General features: G+C 35.1%; 1 protein-coding gene across 1 annotated transcript in view; it reads right to left on the bottom strand.

Annotated features, from left to right (window-relative positions):
• Positions 1-725: 725 nt before the first annotated feature.
• The window catches only part of LOC150098488 (thioredoxin domain-containing protein 17-like), a 48,343-nt gene continuing 28,949 nt past the window's right edge, over positions 726-20,119 (bottom strand). Inside the window, exons 3-4 of the mRNA XM_090405654.1 lie at positions 12,726-12,807; positions 726-994 (exon numbers count right to left, since the gene is read on the bottom strand). Coding sequence (XP_090261780.1) covers positions 929-994; positions 12,726-12,807 — 148 coding nt within the window. The 3' untranslated portion in view covers positions 726-928. The remainder of the gene's footprint in view (positions 995-12,725; positions 12,808-20,119) is intronic.

The following is a 20,119-nucleotide window of genomic DNA, read 5'->3' as shown; positions in this document are numbered from 1 at the left end:
CAATACAGAGATCAGTATTTAAGGACTGGCTGTAGATAATCTTGATGCTTGAGATGTCTGAGCACTGCATAGTTTCTAAAATGAGCAGGTGAATGAACTGCACTGTTATCAGAAAAACTGTGGATAGGATTAGTGGTGATTAAGTAGGTCATTTGTGTATAGGAAAAAGAGGGTGAATGACAGAACAGAGGCTTAAAACATTTCTGCTTGGTGGAGAAGCTCAGAGAGAGACATCCTCCACGACATACAGTGAACAACCAGAACGTTTGCAACCGAATTCTTTGGTTTATATCCTCTGTAAAGAGGATATTTACCAAAGAATGATTGTGCCTATCTTGAATTATATTGATGCCAAATTTGTTCCAATAGTAGACTTTTTGCTGCTTTCCCTGGTTTCTGCCAAACACAGTGGGATTTATTTAACTGGACAATACCCATCCATCATGATATTTCATCTTGTGTCATCCATTGTCTTTTGGTTTAACTAAATACAGATAAACTGTTGGCTAAATTGCCAGTCCATTCTTTCAGTATCCAGATGTTATTAATGGCATGCACCACAATAAGGTGAGGATTGAACATTAGGTCAGAAGCTCATTGTTCTCCATATTCCTTAAAAGACCTAGTTATCTAGCACTTATCTTTAAGCAATCCCTAATCTATAATCAATGTGTGGAAACAATTATAATGTGTAAAAAAAAAAAAAAACTTTAATAACCACAATATTTTAAATAAAACATTTATTTTCCAGAACACTTTGCAGTACAACAGAAAAATGAATATAAAATATTACATATAATTTATTTGAAAAAACTGACAATATACATATATATATATTTATATAAACCATGAAAACTGAATTATGTCCCTTGCATTATTGGGCAACAGAATCACTTGAGTTTGTTCAAGCAGTTGGTCTGAAAAATGCTTAATCTTCAAACAGCATAGTAACTAAGGCCTCACTCCTGCACTGATCCTCTTCTAGTCTTCTGGCCTAAAGTAATTTATTGAAATGACCAATATTTAATATTATACAGAAATACAAAGGGTCTTTAAAAATAAATAAATAAAAAATAACCTAATAAATTATTTTTTGATTACTTTAACTTTATTATTAATTACAATTAAATCTGGAACTGATATCAAATAATTTTCTGTTTATATTTTATCATTTTCTGATATGTACTCTCAAGATATATATAAATGGCATATTATGGCATAATTCAGTTTACATTATTACTAGCTTAATATTAAATGTTTATACAAAATTAATGCTAATATAATGATGAAGGGCATAATCTCAAAAAAGGTGTGTATTGTCCATCTCAGATCATCATTTCTTAAAATGGGCCATCAAAGGGAGTACAGGTATACTATTACAGTTGTACAATTAAAACAGTTATTAATTTTTTATTAGCAATTTCCAAGCAACCAACTAACTAAATCTATGCAGATATTTCTTGCCTATCTTTATGGAATTCTGCCATAAAGATAGGCAAGAAAGATAATAAGACAAGAAGTGTTGACCTGAATAGATTTAAAGAATGTGGAATGAGAACTTAACAAAGAGTGACTCAAAATATTTTGGAATTTGTCTTTATGTGATATTCTGTCTTTTATTATGTGTTATAAATTGTTTTTTAATATTTATCCCATACAAGAGAAACACAAGCACCTTGAGCACATCACTGCTGTGTGGAGTGCAGGTAAATTTACTAACATTTTTCTTGAAGAGCTGAAGGATGTTCCAGATATCAGTGGTGGATGGAATAAATGAATAAGAGGAGAAGCAGGTTTGATGTGTTTATACTGAAAATGGAAGTTGGACAGCTACTCTTGTTTTAAATGGAGGAATGATGTTTGTCAGTTCACTGGAGCAGCAGCTATGGAAGTACCTGTAGAAGAGAGACAAATCTGAAACATCTGAATTGCTCTCCTCTGGACAGAAATCAAGACTTTTTAGGGAGGTTTTAGGTATACTACTCTAAATGTGTGAACAGCATTCTAAGGATTGGTGGATTTGAGATTTCTATAGGGTTGAGAGCTGGGTAGGTGTAAAATAATGCCAATTTTATTTAAAGCCTGGAAATAAATGTCAGTTTGAGGAGGGAGAAAGATCGCATCTTGTCTGGTGATTGGTATATTGATGAGGGTAAGAAAAGGTATGCTAAGATCCCTTTTATGAGAGGAAAATACAAGACTGCGATTTGGTAGCACTGAAGGTGATCAGACTATTCTTGCCCCAATGAAAGCTGGTATGGAGAACAGTGTATTAAGGTAATGGTTGCAGATGAGTTTGATGTTAGGGATGTTGGACATCCCTAACATTAACATGTTTTGTTGAGAGAGTAGGATGAATAGTGTGCACTATCATTGGCAAAGCTGCAGATAGGAATGTACTGAAAGAGTAAGTCATTTTATGCAGAGGAGAAAGAGGATAGGTGATAGAACAAAGCCATTAGACAGATAAGGGAACCAGAGATTTGGGTATAATGGGGGATAAAGGCTTTCATTCCAGTTAGAATAATTTCTGTGACTTGCTCAGTGCAGGCATCTTGATCAAAAGAGTGGAAGCAATAGTCAGCCCATGGAAAAGAAGAGTAGCAGTTCCAGTGGGATGCCTGCCGGAACTACTATCTTCATATCCCAACCTCATATCCTCTAGCACTGCAAAAGGATATGAGCATGAGTGTGGTTAAAGGGTGGAGGGAGCTTGTGAGAGTGGAAACTTGCACAAGGTTGACCTTTACTGTGTATCTCGAAGGTGAAATTGTTACAAAAAAGATAAAGGGTACTGGAAAAGTGGAGAGGGTTATCAGGAATTCAGGTGGGTAGATGAATGATTTGCATTAGGTCACTGCTTGCAAAAAAAAAAAAACTAAAGAGGTTTTTTTTTTTGCAATCAAAATGATATATCAATCATTTAGCTTTAGTTGCTTAGGTGCTTCTTTTTATTGTTTAGAACAAATAATTTAATTCAAATGTTTAGAGTTGGTGACTTTTCTGATTATGTTCCAAATAGCTATTAATTTCATCTAATTTCATGTGTCAAATCAATTCAATCACAAGAACTTATAGATTGTTAGCTGAACTCGGGACTTCATGGGAAAATGTTAAATGTCATCTTAGCCAACTTAGAAAGTCAACAGACTATCAAAATGCTCTATGTTAACTGATATGAGAAAAAATCAGGACTGCTTTGATATTTGTAGAGAATTGCTTGCAAGTCTACATGAGCAATTTGTCATACAAACAGTCACTAGGAGGAAAAGGTCTGCCTTAAGAATAACATGTTGTACATTTAATGGAATTTTGAGGCCGCAGTCTACTTTCAGAGGAGCATGCATCCAATGTCGACTCCATTCTCTAAATTAAGTACAAAGTTCTGCACAAGTGCTACTCTGATCAATCAAAAATAGGTGTTCCTCCTCCAAGCCACTGCCAGACTGCACAAAGCAGCTTGGATGCAAAAAAAATTATTCTACCTACCTAGCCATCTGATTATCACCTATTACAATTAATAGGTCACTTCCTGTGCAGATGGCTTTTCTAATACTGATTAATTTCAGTGGGTGTCTAGAGTTTCACATTCAATTACTGAGTGTAGTATATTGAAGGGGAATTGAGATTCCTCTGGAGGGAGGGAGGGGGAGAGGGAGAGAGAGAGAGAGAGAGAGAGAGATGATGGCCACGGTCTATATTTGGCTGAAGAATATTTTTCAGTTGTAATTTTATGAAGTGTCAAAATTCTGCAAATGTTTGGATTATCCTTTTCATAAAGTCATAAAGATACAAAAAGAAATATGCTGGTGATCTAAGTAGGTGGAAAGAAAAGTCTTAATTTACAGATGCAGAGAATATTTTTCATAACATGACAGGAGAAAGGGGGGGAAATAAAGGGGATATGAAAACTGACAAACAGTGTAAAGTAAGACGGAGTGATATTTTCTCGTGGAGAGTGAAATGCAAGTAAAATGTACTGTAAGGGAGTAAGATGGCAATGAATTTTTGTTTACTGGCTGAAAGCAAATTGGCAGCAACGACAGAAAAAGCTACTCAAAGATAAAGAAAAACTGACATCCCCTCACCCCACACTCAGACAAAATGATTATTATACAGGTTATCTCCATGAAATCAAAAGATCCACACTAACCATTATTCACACAATGTCTATCCCTCTGCTCCTTAAACTTATTCACCTTAGGGACCTCACAACTACCTCTGGAAATTCATTTCACTCATTAATTACTCTTCAAGCAAAGAACCTAGTCTGAATAGCCCTACTAACTACACTCTTGCATATCTTCCAGGAGTGATTCCCTTGTTTTCTCCTACTCATCATGTATTTAAAAATATCTATTGAATATAAGTTTCCAACATGTTACCTCTTCTACGCTTGTAATTAAACTTGCAATACACAAACTTTCAATTTATCCTCACAGGGAGTATTCGCAGTGCTGTCAACGGCTTGGTCATAACTCATTTCTGAATCCTCTCTACCATCTCCAGATCTCCAAGAAACCCAGGTGACCAAATCTATGCCCAGTAGTCAAGATGTGGCTCAATCATACCTTACGAAGAGGGATAATAACTTCCCTATCTTTATTTGCCAATGTGTTCTTTAACAACCAAGTAATCCTCCAAGCTATTTTCCCAACTTTTGCAATATGTCCTCTGAACTTCAAATCATTCTCCACTATCGTCAATGATGATAGTAGAGAATGATTTGAAGAAAAGGTTACAAAGTATGTAACCTTTTCATTCCAAAGTGCTTGGGATTTAGCCGACCAAACTGTATTCTTATTGGTTAAACCAAAATAAAAAATGATTGTACAAAATGAAAAAATTTCATGCTGGCTGGGGCGTCGCCCGGACAAACAAGGCCGCCATTGTTTTCGCCAGAGAACCAGGACGAACAGCAAAAAGTCAGCTATTGGAACAAATCAGAAAACACACCCCAACTCAACATCACCAGAGTTAAAGATCGGTACTATCAACGTAAGAAGCGTGAATGGCAAAGAAATGGAGCTAGCAGAGGAATTAGATAAGTACCAGATCGACATAATAGGGGTGACTGAAACAAAAAAGACAAAAACTGGTGAGATCTTTCTGAGCAATAAATACAAAATGTTATACTCAGGCAATGACAATCAAGGAAAAGAAGGAGTAGCATAGTATTCAACACAAAATAAGAGGCTAATCTTGAATGGCAGGCAGTCTCAAGTAGAGTAATGTGGGCAAATATGAGAATGGGGAACTGGAAGAGACTTATTTGTGCCTATGGTTCTTCAGAAAGTTCTACTAAGGTAGAAGTGGAGGAATTTTTTGATGCTTTAGAAAAAGCAACTGACACAATGAAAAAGGAAAGGTTGGTCCTTGTTGGGGATCTAAATAGCATAGTAGGAAATGATTGTGAGACATACAAAAATATTTTGGGAAAATTTGGAGAAAAGAGCAAAGCTAATAATATTGGCAAATATCTGTTGGATTTCTGCTCAGGACATGGACTGGTGATTACTAACACCATGTTTCAACATAAAAATGTGCACAAATTCACATGGAGAGAAGAGGCAAGAAATAAGAAAAGTCTCATTGACTATGTTATTGTTGATAGTGATGTTTTCTCCCTGGTGCAGGACACCAGAGTACAGAGGATTTGAAATTGGAAGTGATCACTATTTATTCTTGAGCAGGTTAAATTAAATTTCATATTGAAAAGAATAACATGTAAGAAAGTTTTAAAGCAAATAAAAGTTGAGCAGCTCTCAGATCTGAACTGTAGACTAAAATACACAAAGATTATTGAAGAAAAAATGAAAGAGTTTGAGAACAGGAATCAAATTTGGAGATTCAGTGGCAAGCCTTGAAGAAAGCCCTGATTGACTCAGAGAGGCATGTGGTGAAGTTGTCTGCAAGGATAGAAAAATTAGAACTCCATGGTGGAAACAGGAAGTTAAAGAGGCAGTGAAGGAAAAGAAGAAAGCATATCAAAAGTTCCAGGCAAATAAGTCAGCTTGTGCTCTTAGAGAATACAGAGACAAATGCAAGAATGCTAAACACTGTGTAAAACTAGCTAAACAAAAGTCATTGGAGAAGTTTGGCAAGAATATAGAAAATAAATATCAAGAAGGTGGCAAAATATTCTGGAGGTTGTTGAAGAAGTTTAGGAATGGAGGAAAGAGTGCTGTAAAAGGAGTTAGAGATGATAAAGGTGACATGAAAACGGAAGAAAAAGATATCCTTGAAGTATGGAGTAACTTTGAAAAACTGCTAAATGAAACAAGCAGTGATATCAGCACAGTGGTAAAAAAACACTGACCAGGCATGCAGTCAGGAATACATATCCATACTTGAAGTAGAAAAAGCCATCAAAGGCTTGAAATGTGGAAAGGCAGCAGGAGTAGATGATATTCGACCAGAAATGCTGAAGTATGGTGGTATAAAAGTCTTACAGTGGCTACACTGCATAGTTCAGAAAGCCTGGACAGAGGGACGAATTCCCGATGATTGGAGTAGAGCTCTCATAGTACCCATATATAAAAAGGGAAATAAAACTGAATGTGAGAATTACAGAGGTATTTCCCTACTAAGTGTTCCTGGCAAGATCTATGCAAGTATACTTGAGAAACGATTGAGAAGAATTGTGGAAGATAAGCTGGGTGAAGAACAAGCTGGATTCAGGCCAAATAGAGGCTGTCAGGATCAGATCTTCATTTTACGACAAATAGTCGAGAAAGCATGGGAATATAACAAAGGTCTGTATTTAAGTTTTGTCGATTTGGAAAAGGCATATGACAAGGTGCCAAGAGAGAAGCTATTCAATACGCTACAGTTATATGGTGTTAATGGGGCATTATATCAAGCAATACTTAGTCTTTATTTGAGTTGTAAGTCAGCAGTTAGAATTGAAGGAAGTACAGGAAGATGGTTTAATGTTAAATCTGGTGTGAGACAAGGATGTACATTATTTCCTCTGTTATTCATTATCTATATGGATCACATTATGAAGGAAAGTGGTATTAAACATGATATCAAAATTTGAGATGTTAATGTCAGCTCTTTGCTTTATGCGGATGATGTTATACTTCTAAATAAATCCGCTAGAAGTCTGCAAGATTCTCTGACTAAACCGAATAACTGTTGTAACAGATATGGTATGAAGGTCAGCAATAAAAAGACAAAGACAATGTAAATAGGCAGAATCATTGAAAATGTCAACTGTGTTGTGAATGGAGAACCTGTGGAACAAGTAAAACATTTGAGCTATTTAGGCACGATTTTTACTGAGGATGGTAAATTAAATATAGAAATAGACAACAGAATCAGCAAAGCTGGTATGGTGGGAAGTCAGTTGAATAAAGTCATATGGAATAAGAGGGAAATTAGTCGGAACACTAAATTAGCTGTATACAAGACAGTGTTCAAACCAGTTTTAACTTATAGATCTGAGAGCTGGGTCAGAAGTAAAACACTTGACCAAAGACTAGAGACCACAGATATGAGAGTCCTTAGAAAGATTATAGGCATGAACAGATGGCATCAATGGCAATATCATATTAAAAATGAGGATATTAGGAAAGAACTTGACATTGTCAGCATCCAAGAATGTGTTAGCAGAGCTAATCTCAGGTGGTATGGTCACTTGAACAGAATGGGCGAGGAAAGATTAGCAAAACAAGTGTTCTCTGCCAAGTTGGCAGCAAAACGACACACAGGAAGACCAAGATATAGGTGGATTGATACGGTACAAAGTGCCTTAGACGATAAAAATATAAGATCTGATAATGTTGGAGTCTTGACAAGTAACAGACTGATTAGGAGGAAAATTGTAGATAGGAAATTAATAATGATGTAATTTTTTTCATGTAGTACTATCATATCCTGTACACCCCTTGAGGGTACATGGCAGGAATTTGATGATGATATGTAATAGTTTTTCATACAGTATTCTGCAAATTCTTTGCAAAGTTCAGCAGTATCATGGTGTAACTGTGGAATTGGATAAAGGAAATGGCTATACCATGATTCAGAAATTAGGTGGATAGGAATATGAATGATATTCTGTGTGGTGTTGGGGAAGGGAAGCACAGCTTTGTAAATGTGAATAAATTACTAAAGGCAGGACCTACCATTTACAAAGCTGTGCTTCCCTCCCCCAACACCCCACAGAATATCAATCATATTCCTATCCACCTAATTCCTAAATTTTACTCTTAACCAACTTTTCCAATACTTTAACCACTATCCCAGAGAACCTAATTACATGATAAGTACATTTCTCATGATGAGTTTGGACTGCATTGTTGTTTCCAACTAACAATATTCTTTTGAAGAGTATATTATTTGCTTATTCTATTGTTTGTAGCTGTTAAAAAAAACAAACAAACAAAATGAAAACAGATGCCTTGTTCCTGTTCATTTTGTAAGAGATTTATTTTTTGGTTGTATTATTCAAAATTTTTGATATTCTTATTATTATTAAAAAAAACAAAAAATACAAAAAAAAACATGCATGTATGCATGGTTGACTTTCACTATAGTAATTACTCTCATAAAAAACTACTGAAATGTCACAAATGAAGTCGAATAGGCATAATGTCATAGCCAGCATGACTAAATTATTCTGCATCAAAACTTTCAAAATTCATCACAAATTCACACATTTAAGTAATATGCTCAAAATCCTGAGCATATTACTTAAATGAAAGAGCTGCTGTCAAGATGAAACCAGAACTGTTTCGTGTAATGTAAGTGCATTACAATTTAATTTTAGCAATCATACATATTCATAAATTATGGAGACTACAACCATGTTAAGAATAATTACCGTATTTGCCGGTGTATAAGACGCACCTTTTTTTCTTTGAAAATAGGTCTGAAAAACAGGGTGAGTCTTATATGTATAAGACGCCACTATTCTGTTTTTTTATTACTTTCATTTCTGGAAATTTTCTCTGTTCCGAGTTACGCAATTTCTTCCTTGCGGTGTGTGAGAGCATTCCAGTTACGTAGAGTTCAGTGGATGCGCATGCGCTATCATTGACGATCACAGCTGTGTTCCTGTTCGTTTAAACTTCCTAATTGTTGTCGTGGTTGTTGTGAACGGTGATAAATTTCTGCTGTTAAATTTTCTTGGCAAATTATGGCTGAAAAACGTCGGCATTGCTACAATATCGTATACAAGCTACGTGTGATTGTATATGTTAAAGAACATGGAAACAGGGCTGCAGAGAGGCATTTCGGTCCACCCCCCAACTGAGAAAATGATAAGAACTTGGCAGAATCAGGAAGAGGGGTGCGTCTTATAGGCCGGTGCATCTTATACATCAGCAAATACGGTACTTTAATTTCCCAATGTTTCAGCCTTCATATTAAGGTCATCATCTGAAGTACACACACACACATATATATATATAAACAGTATGCCAAAGTGACAATGATTTGATCAACCATGATTCTACTGCCCTGATCTCCAGTTTGGAAAGAAAAACCTACATCAAAGCTATATCCTATTGATAACACAGTCAGAGAACAAATTCATATTAATACAAGAAACAATAAAACAACTAATACATGAAAACAAGAACCAAACCTTGGAGTATGAGTAGCAAACTCTGAAGAAGACATTGATTGATTCAACTAGGGAGGTATATGGTGAAGTTGTCTGCAAGGATAGAAAAATAAGAACACCATGGTGGACACAAGACATTAAAGAAGTAGTCCTGGTAAAGAAGAAAACATATCAAAAGTTCCTAGCAAATGCTGAAAATCAGCAAATACAGAAAAAAAATGTAAGAACTAAATTATGAGTGAAGTAGCTAAATGAAAGTCACGGGAAGACTTTGTTAAGAACATACAAGATAAATATGAGGAAGGTGGCAAAATGTTCTGTAGGCTATTGAAAGAGCTTAGAAATGGTGGAAAGAGTACTGTAAAAGGAATCAAAGATGATAAAAGTGACATGAAAACTGAAGATAAGGATAGAGGGCTGGAGTAATTATTTTAAAAGACTTAAATGAAACAAGCTGTGACAGAACTGTAGTAGAAAATTTTCAAGAGAAATGAAAACATATCTTTTTTACTTGACATAGAAAAAGCTGTCAAATATTTGAAATGTGGGAAGGCAGTTGGAGTAGATGATATTCAATCAGAAATGCTTAAGTATGAAGGTATAAAAGTTCTGCAGTGGCAACACTGCTTAATTCAGAGGGCCTGGTCAGAAGGTTGACTTACTGATAATTGGAATAGAGCTTTCATAGTACCCATCTATAAAAACGGGGAATGAAACTAAATGTAAGGGTTACAGAGGAATTTCTCTACTAAGTGTTACCAGGTAAGATTTATAAAAGATTTAGGTTGAGAATGATTGTGGAAGAGAAACTTGGATAAGAACAAGCTGAGTTCAGGCCATATAGAGGTTGTCAAGATCAGATTTTCACTTTAAGACATATAGTTGAGAAATCATGGGAATATGACAAGGATTTGTAGTCAAGTCTTGTAGATCTTAAAAAAGGCATATGACAAGGTGCCAAGAGAAAAGCTATTCAAAACGCTACAGTTATAGGTGCCAATGGGGCATTATATCAAACAATACTTACAGTCTTTATTTGAGTTGTAAGTCAGCAGCAGTTAGAACTGAAGGAAGTACAGGAAGATAGTTTGATATTAAATCTGGTGTCAGACAAGGATATACATTATCCCCTCTGTTATTCATTATCTATATGGATCACATTATGAAGGAGAGCGGTATTAAACCTCATATCAAAATTGGCGATGTTAATCTCAGCTTATGAATAACAGCAGTAACATTGGCATGAAAATCAGCAATAAAAAGGCCAAACTATGAAAATAGGCAGGAGCATAGAAAACTTCAGCTGCATTCTGAATGGAGATTCCATTGAACAAGTAAAATATTTCAGCTATTTAGGCACAGTTTTTAGTGAAGATGGCAGGTTAAATCTGGAAATAGACAAAAGAATAAGCAAAGCTGGTATGGTGGGTAGTGCTGAATAAATTTATATGCAATAAGAGAGAAATTAGTCAAAACACCAAACTGGCAGTATACAAGACAGTGTTCAAACCAATTTTAAGTTATGGATCTGAGAAGTGGGTTAGAAATAAAACACTTGATCAAAGACTAGAGACCACAGATATGAGGTTTCTGAGAAAAATTAAGGGAGTGAACTGATGGCATCAATGACAAAATCATATTAAGAATGAACTTGATATCTGCATTCAAGAATGTGTAAGCAGAGCAAATCTAAGATGGTACAGCTACTTAAATAGAATGGATGAGGAAGGATTAGCAAAACAGGTTTTTGATGCCAAGATGGCAGGAAAGAGACCCAGAGGAAGACCAAGGTCTAAGTGGATTGATTCAGTCAGAAATGCCTTAGAAGCATTTGTTAGATATAAGATTAATAATACGAACTTAATTATGTAGTGCTGTCATAGTAACCTGAACACCCCTTGAGGGTACATATCAGGAAACTGATGATGATATTTTTAATTGAGGCTAAGATCCTGAATTACTACAGTCCTAATTATAATTTATAATGAACTTGTAGAACAAAGGTTATGTGGATAGAATGTGACATCCATATTCTTGGGATTTTTAGACCATCATTATTGTTAAGATTAGGGTAGTTGATCAGAATTTTTTAGGCCTCTTTAAATTTGTGCTCATACCATGTTTCAGTGTGATGTAATGAACAGGTGCCTTTCCAGTCAGTTTTAAGTAGAATATTCAGGTTATTAGCAGAAATGCCAGATTTCCCATAGTTGTTAAATGTGTTGTTTATGTTCCTTTTTTCAGGTAGGAATTGTGTATCTTGTTTCACCTATATAAAGCAAATTACAGGTGCACTTAAACCTGGAGTATACCATCCTGGTATACTCCAGGATGAGCCAGAGAAGGGAAGGAAGTGGATCCTTGAAGGAATTTAATAAGTTCTTTAATTTTGCAGGAGGTTTAAAAGTGGCATTAAGGTTACATTTCTGTAGTATTCTGTTTATTATATTGATATCCCTTTAATGTATGGAATGGCTACAGTTTATTGTAATCTAGTTTATTTTTATTATTAGGTGCAGTTGTGTGAAGAATTTTGTTGATAGTATTTTTCCTAAAAAATGGCTGCACCATTTTTTAGGAGGGTATTGCTGATAATTCATGCCTAAGTGCTTGCTCATTGGAGCAAATCTTTAAAGTTCTGTTTTTTAGTGTGTTAATGATGCCTAGTTTTTGTGCTGGGTGATGGTAACAGTTTTTGTGTATATATTGGCCAGTACGTGTAGGTTTATGGTAAAGAGTGAAGGAAAAACTGCCAGAAGGAAGATGTGTGACAAGTATACAGAAATGGAAGTGTGTTCTGATTTTCAATTTCAATTGTGAATTGTATGCATTTCTGTTGTTTGTTTAAGTGACTAAGGAAGGTGTCACTAAAGGTCAGGCCAGTAGAATAACAGCTGTGTATATATGTGTGTATACTCCAGATGACCTTAACATGAAGGTCAAAACATCAGGAAATTAATTATTCTTAACAAAGTTGTGGTCTCCATTATTTTTTAAAATATGAATACTGATCATCATGTAACATTAAAAAAACAGGTTACATTTTAACAATTAAGGATCATTAATAATTTAAAAACATTAATGCTAATTCTAATTTATTACTAAATTCAAGTTGAATAATTTTAATAGTTTTATTCAGAGTTTTATTACTTACAGTTCCCCACTTGATCAAAGTAGGTACAGTTGTAAGTCTTAGCTGCCCATCCTTTCTGAAAGGATTTTCACTGTTTTTCCAACTGAAAATATATTATGAGTAAATCTCTAGTAAGCATAAACTGGGTTCAATAATTTCATAAAAGTTTCACAAAGTAACATACTTAATAATAGTGTAATCAAATTTATTGCATTTTCAAAAATCACTTAATTACCCCCCCCTGAAAAAAACAACAACTGATACTGAGAAGTAAAATAAGTGCCTGAGTGTGTTGTGAATGTAGACACATTGAATCATTTTAAGGCAAAGTTGGATGAACATTGTGTGTAATGGTGTGTACCTCCATGACAAGTCCCTGACTCCATGGAGGTCAGATGTTGTTAATAATAATAATAATAATAATAATAATAATAATAATATGTAGCCTTTCCCATTCAAATATCACCCTCTCCTTCTCATGGTAGAACTTGTTATCACAAAATGAATGCCAGGATACTGAGATAGCAGCCCTATCACCAGAATAGGAACTCTGCAGTCCAACAACCACAAGGCTCCAAAAATTTAAGTATTGTTTTCAAGTCAAATGAATGAAGAAATTGAATATACTCCTTAGTAAGAACTAAAGCTTGGAAAATTACGAAATGAATCAGCCAATGGTATGTTAAATCACTATCAAACAGAAAAGCTAGCACAACTAAGAAAGGAGATGGAAAAATATAAGACTGAATATTGGAGATTAGTGAAGTATCATGGAATGGTACTCATAGGATAAACTATCCCAATGGGAATATATTTCTTTATTCAGGGATGCCTAATATAACTGATACACATCAACATAGAGTTGGAATCCTAACTCTAAACCTAACCCTAATCCTAAAAAATTTAGTCAAACAATGATTGGGTGGAAACCAATTTCAGAATGAATAATAACGGTAAATGTTAAAACTAAATTTGGAAGGCCAAGAGTTGTACAATGCTGTGCCCCAACTGAAAATGCACCGTTGAAGAAAAAAGAAAAGTTTTACAGTCAACTTGATAAGACCTTGATGATGACAAATGAAATGAGAGTATAATTCTCATGAGTTTCCAAGGCCTCTTGTTTTCCCCTTATCTAGCTCCCATTTTATGAAAAACCTCATTCCCATTAATCTGGAAATAACTCCTCACCAACTTATATGTCTTAATCATATACCCCACTCCTCCTCACACCTGTCTGCATACTCGACATACAAAAAAGAACTTTAGTCAATCATTTCTTTGTCACTCTTTCCAATATCTCATATCCTTTTGAAAACGAGATAACCAAATCTGTGCAATGTAATCCATATGTAGCTTGATCAAAGCCTTATACAATGGAACTATAATATCTTTATTTCTACACATCACTGTCATAAACCATTGTGCTGTCCTCAATTTCAGCAATACATCCCCAAAATTTTTTGGTTTTTGTCCATCAACCACTAGATCCCTTATCTCCTCCACCTCTTCTTAGATAACCAATTGTATACCTATATCCCATCTTTGCTTACTAAACTTTAAAACCTTACACTTTGCAACAGTGAACTGGCAACTCTGCTCACGTTGCCCATTCACCCAATCTGGGATATCGCATCCCCTTACACAACTGATCTTCAATCAACTGCGCTAATCTACCATCAAAATCCCATTTGTTATAATTACTAGCTTATCATGTGGCAATCTATCAAAGGCCTTTGCAAAATTTAAATATAACACTGTATATTTAAAATGTACTCCATTGTCTAATGAATTTATCACCTAGTTAAAAGAAGTATATTGCTAAAACACAACCTTTAGCAAAATCATACTGTCTATCAAAGAGAATGCAATTGCTGTTGTTAATCCATTTCTGAATATTGGTCCTCAAATGTTAAAGTGTTGGCGACTAAAAGTCACCAACACTTTAACTAGAACTCCAGATCTGCAGATTGAACCTATAATTTGAAGTTATCACCACCTCTTTTATGAAGCAGAATAATTTATCTTCCCTCTGCTCCTTTGGAAATTGGCCCAATCTAAGACCCATGTTAAAAAGGATATGTCAGTGCTGTTATTAACTTACTGTAACATTCCCTCAACACATAAAGTAAGAGCCTATATAGCTCAGTCGGTATAGACAAAGCCCTTTGGTAGGAAAGACTTGGGTTAAATTCCTTTCCATGATGTGAGGAATCTTTATCTGGTTCCTCATATCATGGACAGGAGACTAAAAGAAGATTAAAGAAAGAGACTAAAGATAAAGACATAATTTATCTTTAGTCTCTTTCGACTAAAGGTGAGTTAGGCAGTCTAAAAGGAGGTAGGGAGTTTTCATTCCCCAAAACAGGCAAACCAGCCCCGTGAACACACGGATCTAAATACCGTCATAAATACTCAACCCCCTCCCCATGAGGGAACTCAACTCATCCCTATTGTAAAAGGGAGGAAACTCTATATGAATAAATAAAATAAACACACAAAGTGCTATATCATCAAACCCTAGAGTCATATTAACATTTATTCAATTAATCAAATACTGACTCCCAGCCTTGCCTTTGACTATGAACACACATGAATCTAAACATAGTCATAAATACTCAATCCCCTCTCATGAGGGGAACTCAACTTGTCCCAATAGGGACGGAGTAGAAAAGGGAGGAAACTCCATACAAATAAATAAAATAAACATGCAAAGTGCTATATCATCAAGCCCTAGAGTCATATATTAACATTTATTCAATTCATCATATACTGACTCACCAGCCTTGCCTTTGACTCCCTTCCCACTGCTCTTAAGTTCTGCATGATGCCTAATTCACTAGGATGAAATACCTTTATGAATTGCTCATTTAGTATATCAACTATATCCACCACAGCAATTTCATTCTATCATTTTTATCAACCAATATCATCCTCCCATAATCATTCTTTCTTCTACTTGCCACATATCAAAAGAGCTCCCAGGAATTTTTTTTTTTTTGCCTCATTAGTTAACTGCTCCTCATACTGCACTTTTACTACTCTCACCAAGCAATACTTGGTGAGGTTATTGCTACTCTTATTCCATGATATAGCTGCAAGCTGTTTCTTGAGAATGTCATAATTACCACCCATAAAATTCCACAATATATCCCAGAGGCTATCATAACATGTTCCAATGAGATGATCAAATCCAAGACCGTTGATTCTCATATATCCTTTTATGTACTGTCCAAGGCAGTTGTCTCTCAAAAACTCCAGAATTCATTCTCTTTTCCCTAGATGCCAACTCTTTTCCAACCTATATCATAATTAAAATCACCCAATGTACCTTTTTCTTATATGAGAGGCTAATTTTGCCTATATGTTTCCTTTCACTGCTTTCCAAATTACCAGGTCTATAGCAACACCCAACTAAACAGTTAATCCTGTCCACATCTATCTCATACTATATACTACCTCAAAAACCACTGCCACTATTTTCCTTTGCATCTCTACCTTGGACGAATAGGCATAACTCCTCTGCAATCATCAACAATGAAACAAAAATCACATCACTCCACTCTATTCATGTCAGGATACCATCCTCATCTAACACTGTCTTACTCGTTCTGACAATTTGAGCAAATGAACTCAATCAATGCTATAATTTTATTCCCTTTATTTCAGATGTCTCTAGTATTCATAAAGAAATATAATAGCTCATTCTTTCCCATACCCTCTTCCCACCAGCCATTCTTCTCTTTCATCACCAATCCTGTACTCCTCCACAGATTGAAATACTACTTCCATGTCATCTCAGTCCTTCCTTATCTACCCACATATCCATTTTTGCATTTTACATTCTCCTTGTTACCAACCAAATCATTTGTTCCTACTACCAACTCTTTTGCTTGCTTATTCCTCATATCCAACACCTGCCAATCTACTCATTCTATCTCCAGGAAATAAATCTTGTGCACCTTTCCCACTCACTCCACCTGTAATAAATGAATTTCCATATACAATCACTCTCAATTCTCTTCTTTCTACTTTCACATGTTTATCTTTTATTCTATTGGTTCTTACACTGTGGTGAGAGTTGACACTGCTACAGTCAACTCTCACCACAGAAAACGCCATTAATAGATACATGTATTGTCTAGTCATTAGGATGGTTCTTCAAACTATATGTACTGCTTCCATTAGCTTACAATAATGGCATAAATTACTGTTCACTATAGCAGAACCAAAATTCTCAAATTACATGAACTACAATAGGATAGATGAATGTGTTTCCTTGCATGTTCCTAGCTGTGATGATTTTCCTTTAATTTCTTTTTTTTTTTATGATAATCAGACATATGAAAAGGTGGAATTATCACAAAACCTATAGCATATTAGTACCATGGGTGCTAATGGTTATATAATCCGACAACCCTGTTCTATATATATAACCCAAATGTTACTTTTTTCAATCTGCTTCAGGCCTCCAATAAGCAGGATAGCAGTTTGTCTTACACTGGATGATGAAAATCATCCAACACCTGACATTCACAGTAGAAATCAAATTCCAAGGCCTGTAGGTAAAAAGCAAAACCTATCCTCGATCAGGAAGAATAACTCACATATAAAATTACATTTAGCTGTTCACTCTATGCATTATATATATATATATCTATGGTCTGAATGCTCAGAGAGTGTTGATGAATGAGATAGCTAACATAAGAGTTGTGTTAGAGTAATCAATGCCAATTAGTTAAAAAAAAAAAAAAAAACTCCCATTTTTCCATCTGAATTTTTTGTGCATGTATTGTAGCAAATATGAATTTTCATTTTAGCATCCCAGAAAAAGTTTACATCTTAGGCTGCTCTCTGCACACTAACCCATGAACTATAAGTTGGAGTGTAGATACTAGCCAATTAGGTCATGGGTTAATATCCAACTATGGCATGGATGTTTGTGAATGTCAAAGTAAGGAATGATTTTCATTGCTAGTATGTGACTGCTACTCCAGGTGTCTAATACAGCTTGGAAAAAAAAAGAGTACCATGTTCAATCTCTAGAGTAAAGTTGTCTGGACTAACTAATCTTTATTCCACCCACAGTAGTAATGTATTACAGATTTATAATATTCCATATGTATCATTAAAAGAAGGTGCCATTTATGTCAGATAAACAAAAATTGCCTATAACAAGTTTCATATTAATGAAGTATTTTTAATCAAATTTCTACAGCATTTTCAGTTTCCCCCTCCACTGGTGCAGAAAGTAAATTATACCTGACAAAAATTTTTTTTTTTCATCCTATGGCAAAATTGCTACAGAGTCCACTGTCTCCATATATAAGTAATCTAGTTGTAAAGATACTTCACATGCAAAGTTTGTTTTCATTTGGATAAAGTATGAAAATCATAATACAATTTCTTGTCACATAATTTATTTCTTGCAATGCTTCCCATATAAAATTAAGAATATTACCATTCTAATTCATATTCAAGATATTTTATTACTTCTGATTACTTTTTTTTTAAAATTTTGTTCAGAAATATAATAGCTTTTTTTTTACTCCTTTATTACCTGCAATTTTCATTGTTAACTGCATTTTTAGGGTAGTAATTAACAAAGATGTGACGCCTTCATATCTCAGCTGGTAATGATGAGGATGCTCTTTAGTCAGAAAGATATGGATTTCAATCCTATCTAGGACATAAACATTAACTGTGAGTCTCTAAGTAATGAAGAACTGGTAGTTGATAATCTTTTCCATCATTTTTGAAGGCACTCAGGTGAGAGTAATGAGTTAATAGTTAGATAGCTGACTTTTGTTTCCCTTTTTTTGGGTACATGCTGGGTCTACGCTTGCTTCCATGCTGTTGGGTAGATGCTGACAGAATGTGATAATTTATATAAGCAATACAGGATGGGTGTCAATTCTGGAACACAACTGGAGGAATACATTTGGACCAGGAGCCTTATTAGGATCAAGATTAATGAGGATTTTCCTGACATCCTTTTGGTGAAAATATAGGAGGTAATTTGCTTTGGTCATCCAGGAAGGAGTTGGAGGGAAAAAACTGATGCCAAGAGGTCTGCCATTTCCTTGGGTGAGGTTAACATAGTGCCATCAGGATGCAAGAGAGGTGGCAACAAGGAAGGGCAGAAGTTATGTCGAATAGCCTTAACAAGGGATCAGAAGGCTTGACTGCCAGTTGAGCAGGAGGAAAGCTTATTGCATTTCATTCTTATGAAGTCTGCTTTGGAATCACTGATAACTTTTTGTATACATATTTCTGGCTGTTATGTAAGCTGAATGAGAAGCTGGAGTTTTTAATTTAAGCCATTGAACATAAGGTGCATTTTTTTGAGAACCAGGTCTTGGATACAGGTCAGGGATTTGAAGGAGAGAGGAATGAAATAATCTTCTTTTTCATTCCAGCGAGGATTATTTCAGTTATTAGTTCAGTACAGGTGTTTGGATTGGGAGAGCAAAAGCAGTAATCTGACCTTGGAAAAGTGGTATAAAAATTCCAGAAGTCATCCCAGTTGGCACAATTATAGTGTCATAGGATAAAAGGCAAACTGGCTGGGAAGACAAACTGTAAAGGAGACATGAATAACATTGTGGTTAGAATTGCCAAGGGAGAGCAAACATCCACAGTGTATTTGGAGGGATAGCTACTTAAGATATGATCAAAAATGTTAGTAGATTGACTATTTGTGTTAGGTCATGAATGGTAAATGATTCAGCTTCCCCCTTCCAGGCTGATCTGTGAAGTCAGAGTAAGGGAGACAGTTTGTGTTATGGATATTCAAGTCCACAAAGAGGAGACAATCTCACAAGGTGAATAATTAGTTTGTAAGAAATCAATTTTTAGTAATAGGACAGAATGGTTATCATAGGCAGTAGAAGGCTGTAAAGTGAGGTAAGGAAATCTTGAGCCAGAGCAGATTGAAAAGTGGGAATTCCAAGTTGGATAGCCGATATTACAAGGGATATCAGATTTTACAAAAGCACATGTTCTATCTTTTTTTTTGTGGAATGCATCATGCAGGATATATGTTGGGACAGTTAAGGTGGACGTCATGGAGAATGCCAACTGAGATTCTGTTAGGGAAAAAAAAGAGATCAGTTTCTGATGTCTGTAAGTGTCACCAATGTTATTAATGTCTCGAATGTTGGTGAATTGGATACGGAAGCATTTTTTATTGGAAAAAGTCTTGTTATTTTGGGTGGGTTGGGGTGTATTTTTATTGTTTGTTCCAATTTTTTTGTTATATTTTTCATATTTTTAGATTTTTTCTGTCATTTTTTATGGGAGATTTTTTTTTTATTCACACTTTAAACGCTAATGCTTTATTATTAACTTTCATGCATAGGGTGTTGATTCAGAAAACAAAGAGTGAGGCATGCAGCTGAGGTGAGGGACTTGTGTAA

The sequence above is a fragment of the Typopeltis vanoorti genome, chromosome 15 (genome assembly GCF_054136105.1).
Source record: "Typopeltis vanoorti isolate ZY-2024b chromosome 15, IOZ_Tvanoo_1.0, whole genome shotgun sequence".
NCBI classification, from domain to species: domain Eukaryota; kingdom Metazoa; phylum Arthropoda; class Arachnida; order Uropygi; family Thelyphonidae; genus Typopeltis; species Typopeltis vanoorti.
The sequence above is the reverse complement of the archived record's forward strand: the minus strand, read 5'-3'. Positions and strand labels throughout refer to the sequence as shown.